At 64.8% G+C, this 9,772-nt stretch overlaps 1 protein-coding gene across 1 annotated transcript; it reads left to right on the top strand.

Annotated features, from left to right (window-relative positions):
* Nucleotides 1–2,350: 2,350 nt before the first annotated feature.
* FSD1 (fibronectin type III and SPRY domain containing 1) lies at nucleotides 2,351–8,673 on the top strand. The gene is made up of 13 exons (XM_071727872.1): nucleotides 2,351–2,425; nucleotides 3,085–3,180; nucleotides 3,270–3,401; nucleotides 3,479–3,580; nucleotides 4,475–4,497; nucleotides 5,069–5,190; nucleotides 5,973–6,182; nucleotides 6,325–6,423; nucleotides 6,582–6,741; nucleotides 6,850–6,929; nucleotides 7,560–7,811; nucleotides 8,082–8,170; nucleotides 8,287–8,673. Exons 1-13 carry the CDS (start codon nucleotides 2,414–2,416, stop codon nucleotides 8,395–8,397), a joined length of 1,488 nt encoding a protein of 495 aa, XP_071583973.1. The 5' UTR covers nucleotides 2,351–2,413; the 3' UTR covers nucleotides 8,398–8,673.
* Nucleotides 8,674–9,772: the final 1,099 nt, after the last annotated feature.

The raw sequence follows: 9,772 nt of genomic DNA, 5'->3' as shown, positions 1-9,772 counted from the left end.
CAGGTTTTGGGGGGCATAGAGCAGGGTATGGCCCCCAGGTACTTGCTGGCACAAGCAGTGCCCCCAGCCCTAGGGGGTGAGTTCTGTGAGCAGGGGAGGCCCAGGGTGGGGTCAGGGGGGTGTTTGGGTACATGGGGCAGGTAGGCAGGGGGCAGGGAAGAGGGGTGGGTAGGACTGGGGTGGGAGGAGAGGGGCTTGAGTGTCCTTGGGTGTGGGATAAGGTGGGCAGGGAGCAGAGGCAGCAGGAATGTTTGGGGAGGGGTTGTCTGGAGAAGGGGTACTTGGGGGGGGTGAGGGGGGTGATATTTGGGGAGGGGTTATCTGGAGAAGGGGTTCCTGAGGGGAGGGGATTGTGTCTGGGGAGGGGTTATCTGGGGAGGTGGTGTCTGGGGAGATGGTTATCTGGGTTCCTGCACCAGTGTTGGTAGCCAAGCTGGGCCAGCCCCTGGAGCAGGGCTGTGCCCCCCAGGTTCCCCCCCCAGCCCCCAGCTCATCCCCTGGAGCACACCCAGCTGCAGCCACCCCTCAGCACCAGGAAGGACACCAGGGACACTTTTACCTACCCCGTGTCAATCAGCTGCTGCAGCTGAGGGGAAAGCAGTCGGGGATGTCCCTGTCCCCCTCCCTGTCCCCAACCCTCCTGCACTGAGGCAAAACCCCAAACCCACCAGGTATCTCCCTCCATGGACCTCACTGATGCCACCACAGCCGCCAGGAAGATGTCACCATCAGCCCCAACCACCACACCGTGGCCCGGGCACCCCCCAGAGACCCCCAGGGGGAAGGAGCAGGGCCCCTCCGTGGCGGTGCTGAGGCTGAGCTGGGTGCCATTGCTGGTGGCTGTCTCATGGTGGGGGATTTTGGGGGTGACCCAGCACAGGTACCTCCCAGCATCGTCCCCTCACGCCTGCTGGAGGATGAGGGTGGCCTGGGGGCCTGCCAGGCCAGGTGGAGGGGGGGGACACAGGGAGTGGGGGTGGTGGGTGGGGGTCTCAGTGTGCAGGGGGGTGGCACACAGCACCCCATGCCTCCTGTCCTTCAACCCCTCCAGCTGCAGGAGGCTCCCAGGGCCACCCTGTCACCCTCTGTCACCAGCACCTGGCCCCAGTCCTGGCCCCGCTGCTGGGACCAGGGGGCTGTCACCTGCCACCCCTGCAGTCCCCAGGGCCACCCATGGGGCTGGGGGGACACCGATCAGGTGTGCTGTCACCATGTCCCCCCGTTGTGGCCACACACCCCCCTGTCTCCTCGCACACTGACCCCATTTTGTCCCTTCCCCGCACCCCTCCCGTGTCCCCACATCCTCCATCCTGTCCCCTGTCACAAATCTCTCCCTGACCTCTGTCCACCCACCCACCCCCTCTCCTGGCCCCAGGTCTGTCCCTCCTTCTGACTCCCAAGCCCCTCTCCAGTCCTCTCTCAGGACAAATGTCCCCTGCCCTGACCATCACCCAGGGGAAAGCCTGAGCCCTCTGCTCCCCCCCCCAAAATGTCCCCCCCAAACCTCCTGTCCCCAACCCCATACCTCTGAGTGTCCCAGGCAGCACTGTCCCCTCCAGCCAGCACTGTCCCCTCACTCACGACCAAGGAGGGTGATGAGGACCCCAAGTCCCCACATGCCAGCGCCAGCCCGGGGTCTGTGTCCCCAAGGGATCTGTGTCCCCAAGGGCTCGGTGTCCCCAAGGGCTCTGTGTCCCCAAGGGATCTGTGTCCCCAAGGGCTCAGTGTCCCCGAGATGTCCTCATCCCCAAAGCACAATGTCCCAGCAGTGTCCGGGCCTCTTGTCACCGCTGTGATGCCACAGCTTCCTGCCACCAGGGGAAGGGGGGCAGGGACCAGGATGGGGACAGGGACAGAGACAGAGATGGGGACAAAGATGGGGAATGGGATGAGGGATAGGGACAGGGATGGGGACAAGGTTGGGGGACACCATTTGGAGCGAGGACAGGGGATGGCACCACCTTGAAACCCCAGTCTGGGCAAGGGGACACAGTGACAGCAGCCCCAGGGAGGGGCATGTGCCCCCGGTGATGCCCCGCGGGGGACACGTCCTGACCCGGGCAGGGAGGATGGGGGTCCCATAGTGGGGACCCCCCATAGGGTGGCAGTGCCCCCTCCCCACACCCCTGGGTGCCTCGGGCGGGTGGGTGGGGGCAGACCCGGGGGTGTGGGGGGCTCACTGTCCCCTTCCCAGGGAGGTACCTGGGGGGGAGGTCCCCGAGGGGGGGGTCTGTCTCTCATGCTCCCCCATACTCCGCCCCCAGAACTACATCTCCCAGCATCCCTCGGGGGTCCCCATGGCCGGACTACGATTCCCATCGTGCCCCGCCGCGGGAGGGGCGGGGGGGGGGGCGGGGGGCGCCGCTCCCCCTTTGTTGGTGTCGTCGGGGCCGAGCGGCGGGGCCGGCCCGGAATGGGCGACCAGGTGGATGAGGGGGGGATGGAGGGAGAGGGGGGGAGATGGATGGAGAGGGGGACGGAGCGAGAGGAATGGGGGGGTTAGGGATGGCAAAGGAGGGGGGGATGCGGGAGGGATGGAAGGGTGCGGGATGGGTGCGGGAGGGATGGAGAGGGAGGAGGAGGGGTGGAGGAGGGAGGGATAGAGGAGGAGGTTAAGGGTGCAGGAGGGCGTGAGGGGTTCGGGAGGGGCTGAGGGGTTCAGGAGGGGTTCGGGAGAGGTTTAGGGATGCAGCAGGGGTTCAGACAGGGTTGAGGGGTGCAGGGACCCAGGAGAGGTGCAGGATGGAGGGTGCAGGAGGGGTTTCGGGGTGCAAAAGAGTGAGGTGCGGGAGGGGTTAGGGGTGCAGGAGGCATGCGAGAGGGGCTCAGAGGTGCAGGAGAGGCTGAGGGGTGCAGGAGGGGCTGCAGGAGGTGTTTAGGGGTGCAGGAGGGGTGCAGGGCTGTCCCCCTGCTGCCCTCTCTGCTGACACTTGCCAAGTCATCCCCCGGGCCTGGCGCTGGCACTGCCCGGTGCTGGCACTGCCCGGTGCTGCCTGCAGTGCCTGGGCCTGGGCTGGGGGGGAGGGAATGTGGGGGTCGAGGGGGATCTGGGGGTGCTGATTGTGGTCGGGGGGGGCCGGGCAGGAGGCTCTGCGGAAGATCATCACCACCCTGGCCGTGAAGAATGAGGAGATCCAGAACTTCATCTACTCCCTCAAGCAGATGATGCAGAATGTGGAGGTACCGGGGGGAGGCACGGATCCTGGGGACCCCTCCCCGGCTCCCTGGTGTCCCCCACGGGGTGACATCCCCGTGTCCCTTGCCGCCAGGCCAACTCATCGCGGGCTCAGGAGGACCTGGAAGGTGAGTTCCAGTCGCTCTATGCTCTGCTGGATGAGCTGAAGGAGGAGATGCTGATGAAGATCAAGCAGGACCGTGCCAGCCGCACCTACGAGCTGCAGGTCAGCCCCCCCACAGCCCCCTCCCACCCTCCCACCCCCCCACCCTCTCACCCACCCGCATCCCCTTCCCACTCCAGGCCCAGCTGGCAGCCTGTGCCAAGGCCCTGGAGAGCTCAGAGGAGCTTCTGGAGACTGCCAACCAGGCCCTGGGGACAGCCAACCACCATGACTTCCCCCAGGTACAGCTCCCCCCCCCCCCAAGCTTGGGGACACCCTGATCCCCCTACTTAGGGACCATGCTGGGGCTGCAGCCACCCCCCCCGTGGGCACTTTTCTCTCTGTCTGTGCTGGGCAGGGCTGGCTGGGGTCACCCTGAGACCTGGGGCTCCCAGGGGCATGGCCAGGATGGTGCTGTGGGGCTATGGGGTGCTGTGCCATGGGGGTGCTGTGCTGTGGGGATACTGATCTGGGTATGGGGTCTTGTGCTATGGGGGTGCTGTGCTATGGGGATACTGATCTGGGTATGGGGTCTTGTGCCATGGGGGTGCTGGTGGGGGTATGGGGTGCTGTGCCATTGGGGTGCTGTGCTGTGGGGTGCTGTGCCATGTGGGGTGCCACAACAGGGACACGGGGCTGTTGTGCCACAGGGGTACTGCAGCGGGGACATGGGGACACTGTGCCATGGGGTGTCACAAGGGGGACACAGTGCCATGGGGTACTGCCATGGGGGAAGAGGGGTGCTGTGCCACGGGGTGCCACAGTGGGGATGTGGGTACACCGTGCCACGGGGTATGGCAGCAGGGGTGCTCTGCTGTGGGGTATGGCAGTGGGGACATGGGGACACAGGGGTGCTGGCTGCTGGGTGCTGCTTTGGGGACACTTGACCCTAGGGTACTGCTTTGGGGACATGGGGACACTGTGCTGCTGAGTGCTGTTCTGGGGACATGGGGACACTGTGCCTTAGAGTTACCATATCTGGGGACATGGGGATGCTGCTGCTGGGTGCTGCTTTGGGGACACGGGGAGGCTGTGTCAGGCTGGCAGTGGGGTGGGGGTTGGGGCACGCTGGCTCCTGGCACTGCTGCCTCATCTGCTCTTTGTTTTTCCTCCTCTTTTTCCACTGCGCTCACAAGGCTGCCAAACAGATCAAGGATAGGTACGGCCCCCCCAGCACCCCCTCACTCCCATTGCCTCCCCCACCCCTGCCAGCCTGGGCTCCCTGGCGGGTGCCCCCGTGGCTGAGGTGGCCCTGTGGGTCCTGAGGTTGCCCTGTGGCTGCTGAGACTGCCTCAATGAGTGCTGAGTTGGTCCCTTGGGTGCTGGGATGGACCCGTGGGTGCTGGGATGACCCCATGGGTGCTGAGGTTGCCCTGTGGCTACTGAGGTGGTCCCATGGGTGCTGAGGTGGTCCCGTGGGTGCTGAGGTAGCCTCCTGGGTGCCGAGGTTGCCCTGTGGCTGCTGAGGTGGTCCCATGGGTGCCGAGGTGGCCCTGTGGCTGCTGAGATTGCCTCAACGAGTGCTGAGTTGGTCCCTTGGGTGCTGGGATGGCCCCATGGGTGCTGAGGTTGCCCTGTGGCTACTGAGGTGGTCCCATGGGTGCTGAGGTGGCCCTGTGGGTACTGGGGTGTCTCTGCCCCCCCCTTTCCACCGCCCCACAGCCGGGCAGGGCTGGGTGGGTGCCTGGCTCTGGGTCCCCCTGACCCCGGTCCCTTTGTCCCCCCTGCAGTGTGACGATGGCGCCCGCTTTCCGCCTCTCGCTGAAGGCCAAGGTCAGTGACAACATGAGCCACCTGATGGTGGATTTTGCCCAGGAACGCCGGATGCTCCAGGCCCTCACCTTCCTGCCAGGTATCACCCGTGGGTGCAGGGACAGGGTGGGCATCGGGCATGGCCTGGTGCTGGGGGGCACTGGGGGGGCGGTGCCAGGGGGATGGGGTGAGGAGTTGGGGGGATGCCAGGCCTGGGGCACCTTGGGGTGACTGTCTGGAGGTGTCAGGGATGGGGGGAGGGGGTTGTCGTGCACAGGGGTGCAAGAGGTGCCGTGCTTGGGTTTGCCAGGGTGTCACACATGGGGTCCCCAGGGTGTCGTGCCCAAGGGTGCATTGGGTGCCGTGTTCAGGGCCCCTGAAGTGTCACACCCGGGGTCCTTGGGGTGGCACTCGTGGGGTCCTCAGACACAGCAGTGCCTGGGGGTGCAGTGGGTGCCATGCTCAGGGTCCCTGAAGTACCACACCTGGAGTCCCTGGGTGCCACATGTGGGGTCCTCAGGGTGCTGTACCAAGGGTGCAGTGGGTGCCATGCCCAGGGTCTCTGTGGTGTCACATGTGGGGTCCTCAGGGTGCTGTACCAAGGGTGCAGTGGGTGCCATGCCCAGGGTCTCTGTGGTGTCACATGTGGGGTCCTCAGGGTGCTGTACCAAGGGTGCATTGGGTGCCATGCCCAGGGTCTCTGCGGTGTCACATGTGGGATCCCTGGAGTGCCACACGTGGGATCCCCAGGGTGCCATGCCCAGTATCCCTGGGGTGCTGAGCCCATGGGAGTTATGAGTGCCCTGGGGGTCTCTGGGGGACTTGGGGGATACCCCTGCTTGCTGTGGGGGGGGACACTGTCACGGCTGCTCCCATGGGCAGTGCCCAGCACCCCCGAGATCGACCTGACGGAGTCACTGGTGGCTGATAACTGTGTGACCCTGGCCTGGAGGATGCCCGACGAGGACAGCAAGATTGACCACTACGTCCTGGAGTATCGCAAGACCAACTTCGAGGGGCCCCCCCGTGCCAAGGAGGACCAGCCCTGGATGGTGGTCGAGGGCATCAAGACCACCGAGTACACCCTCTGTGGTGAGGGCAACACCACTCCCCAAAAATACCAGGCTGGGAGTGGGTGGCAGGAGGCCGGGGCTGTTCTGGGGGGCTTGGTGACAATGTCAGGCTTTGTGCCACTCCCTCCATGTCCTTCCTTGTCACCCCGCTGTGCCCACAGGGCTGAAGTTTGACATGAAGTACATGAATTTTCGGGTGCGGGCGTGTAACAAGGCGGTGGCGGGCGAGTTCTCCGAGCCGGTCACTTTGGAAACGAGAGGTGGGTGCCAGCAGGGTGGAAGGGCACCCGTCACTCCCCTTTTCCCCCCCACCGTGTCACCCTGTGTTGCCCGTTTCCAAGCGTGTCAGGAGTCTGTGAACGAGCCCTGGGTGCCAGGCGAGGAGGCAGGGGGACATGCTGATGGTGGCTGTCCCCAGCCTTCATGTTTCGGCTGGACGCCAGCACGTGCCACCAGAACCTGCGGGTGGAGGAGCTGAGCGTGGAGTGGGACGCCACGGGGGGCAAGGTGCAGGACGTCAAGGCACGGGAGAAGGATGGCAAGGGCAGGACGGCCTCACCTGCCAACTCACCTGCCAGGTAATGTCACACAGTCACACATCCCCCCCCCTCAGATCCTTCTCCTTGTCACTGGGATGTTGAGACCCTCGCTCCCCCGGTACCCAACCCGGTGTTCCTCTGTCCTAGGGTGGTACAGTCACCCAAGAGGATGCCCTCGGGGCGTGGGGGCAGAGATCGCTTCACTGCCGAGTCCTACACGGTCCTGGGTGAGAACTTGGGGGGCACCCGGTGGGTGCTGGTGGGGGGCAGGGAGGCTGGGAGGGAACGAGGTGGCTCTGAGGGTGCAGAGGTGTCGGTGGGCACCCAGAGGGAGCTGGTGGGGCTTGGGTCAAGACCCAGAGGGGATGGATGGATGGATGGATGGATGGATGGATGGATGGATGGATGGATGGATGAGTGGATGGATGGATGGATGGATGGATGGATGGATGGATGGATGGATGGGTGGATGGATGGATGGATGGATGGATGGATGGATGGATGGATGGGTGGATGGATGGATGGATGGATGGATGGATGGATGGATGGATGGGTGGATGGATGGATGGATGGATGGGTGGATGGATGGATGGATGGGTGGATGGATGGATGGATGGATGGATGGATGGATGGATGGGTGGATGGATGGATGGATGGGTGGATGGATGGATGGATGGATGGATGGATGGATGGATGGATGGGTGGGTGGATGGATGGGGACCAAGGGGTGAGGGAGGGGGTATGGGTGGCTGTGAGGGTGCAGGGGGTGGTGTGGGACGGGGAGAAGGACTTGGCAGGGCTGGGAGCAGGGCAGGGCACTCTGTGTGACCAGGCAGGGCCATGCCCCGTGCTCGCAGGTGACACTCTGATCGATGGTGACGACCACTACTGGGAGGTGCGGTACGACCGGGACAGCAAAGCTTTTGGTGTGGGGGTGGCATATCGCAGCCTGGGCAAATTCGATCAGTTGGGCAAGACCTCAGCCTCCTGGTGCCTCCACCTCAACAACTGGCTGCAGGTCAGCTTCAGCGCCAAGCACGCCAACAAGGCCAAGGTGCTGGATGTGCCCGTGCCCGACTGCATCGGTGTCTACTGCAACTTCCACGAAGGTGGGTGCAGGACTGGAGGGGCGGGGCAGCGCTGGGGCTATGCCACCACCTACATGTCCCCCGTGGGCATTGTCACCACCGTGGGCACCTGTCTATCCGCTGTGGACGTTACCACCACCGTGGGTGTTGCCAACCGTGGCTGTTGCCGTCACCGCAGACGCCGGCATGTCGACCGTGGCCATTACCACTACTCTGCACACTCTGCTGGGGGGGTCTGCAGGCTCTGTGCCTGCCTGTGACCCCTCCCCGTGACCCCCTCCCTGTCCACAGGCTTCCTGTCCTTCTATAACGCCAGGACCAAGCAGCTGCTCCACACCTTCAAGGCCAAGTTCACGCAGCCGGTGCTCCCAGCCTTCACAGTAAGGGTTGGGGGGGGGCCAGGGCTGGGTGGCTCCTGGGGGGGCTGTGGTGCTGGTAGGCTCCAGCCCCCCCCCAGCTGCATGCCAGCAACCCCCCAGCCCTCCTCTGCCCGTAGGTCTGGTGTGGCAGCTTCCACGTCTCCTCGGGCTTGCAGGTGCCCAGCGCTGTGAAATGTCTCCAGAAACGCAACAGCACAGCCAGCAGCTCCAATGCCAGCCTGCCCTAGAGCTGGGCCCCCCCCTGGGCCCCCCTCTAAGGCAAGAGCACTGAATGTACCCTCAGCCCCCTCCCCAAACAACCCCCACCCCCCCCGTACCCATACACTGCTCTGGTGGGGCCATCCCAGCTCCCAAATTAGGGTGCACTGGCACCTATGGTCCCACCAGCTGCAACCCCACCCCCCAGACACACTTTGTGCCCCCCCTGGGGTGGGTACGTCCCCCCCCACCAGTGAGAGTTGCTTCTGGCCTAAGAATAAATTGGGATGTAGGTGTGGATGGGACAGGGTGGGTTTGCTGTTTGGTTTTTTTTTTTTTGGGGGGGGGAGCCTGGTGCCGCCCCTTCCACCTCTTTATTCAGTTCCCCCACCCCAGTATCTGGGGAGGGGTCCATTGCTGCAATCCCCCCCACTTTAATGGCTCACCCCAGCCCTAGGGGGTGCCTGGGGCAGGGGGGGCTGGGGGCAGCTTTGCCCTGGGGGGGGTGGGAGTGGTGTCACTGCTGGCCCAGCTGGTTCCTGGCACAAAGGGGGGGGGCAGCAGGGTGTCCTCCCCCCACACTGGCACCCATCAGTCCTCAGCACAGCTGCAGCCTCTTGGCCAGCTCCTGGGACATGCCTGGGACATTGGGGGGGGGAGGTGACAACATGGCAGGGGACCCAGGCAGCTGAGGGGGTCCCCTCACCCCTCCTATGGCCCCCCCAATCCCAGGGGGACCATCCTGCTCCCCCCCTCGTCTTTGCTGCCCCCTCACAGGGTCGGTGACAGGACCCCCATGTTTCCCCCCCCTAAAGGGCATCCCCCTCCCCCTGGTGTGGCAGCAGGGCACGGGGGGGGCACCAGGCTCTGGGGGTCTTGTTCCACTGTGGAGAGGGGCAGGAATCAGCATGGGGGGGTTAAGGAGGGGGGAGGTAGCCTCCTCCCTGCCTCAGTTTCTCCCAACCCAACCACCCTCCTCATTCAGGTATAGCTGCTCCTTCTTCGGGGTGCCCCCAAATGAGGGGGGCTTTCCAGACCCCCCCAGGGGCTGCAGCACAGGGCAATGAGGGCTGGGTGGCAGCTTCGGTGCTCCCAGCACAGGGGGGAAGGGCTGAGGGGTGGCAGGGGGGGGCTCGCATCTCCCCCCCCGGGTTTCCTCCCCATTCTCATCATCCCTCTCCACAAACTCTGGAGCAGAGAAGGAGGGGAGGGGGGAGAGTCATGGATACCCCAACCCATCCCCCCCAGGCTCCCACCCCAAGCAGCTCTGTCCCCCCTCCCCCATGCCACCCCCCAGATGCCCTCCAACCCCCCAGCCACCCACAGCTGCACCCAGTACCATCCTGCTAGACCCCCCTGGCCCTGCTAGAGTCCCTCTATCACCCCAAACCCCCCCTCGAAGCC

Source organism: Heliangelus exortis, chromosome 28 (assembly GCF_036169615.1).
Source record: "Heliangelus exortis chromosome 28, bHelExo1.hap1, whole genome shotgun sequence".
Classification (NCBI taxonomy): Eukaryota; Metazoa; Chordata; class Aves; order Apodiformes; family Trochilidae; genus Heliangelus; species Heliangelus exortis.
Note: the sequence above shows the minus strand (reverse complement) of the source record. Positions and strands in the feature narration are given on the sequence as shown.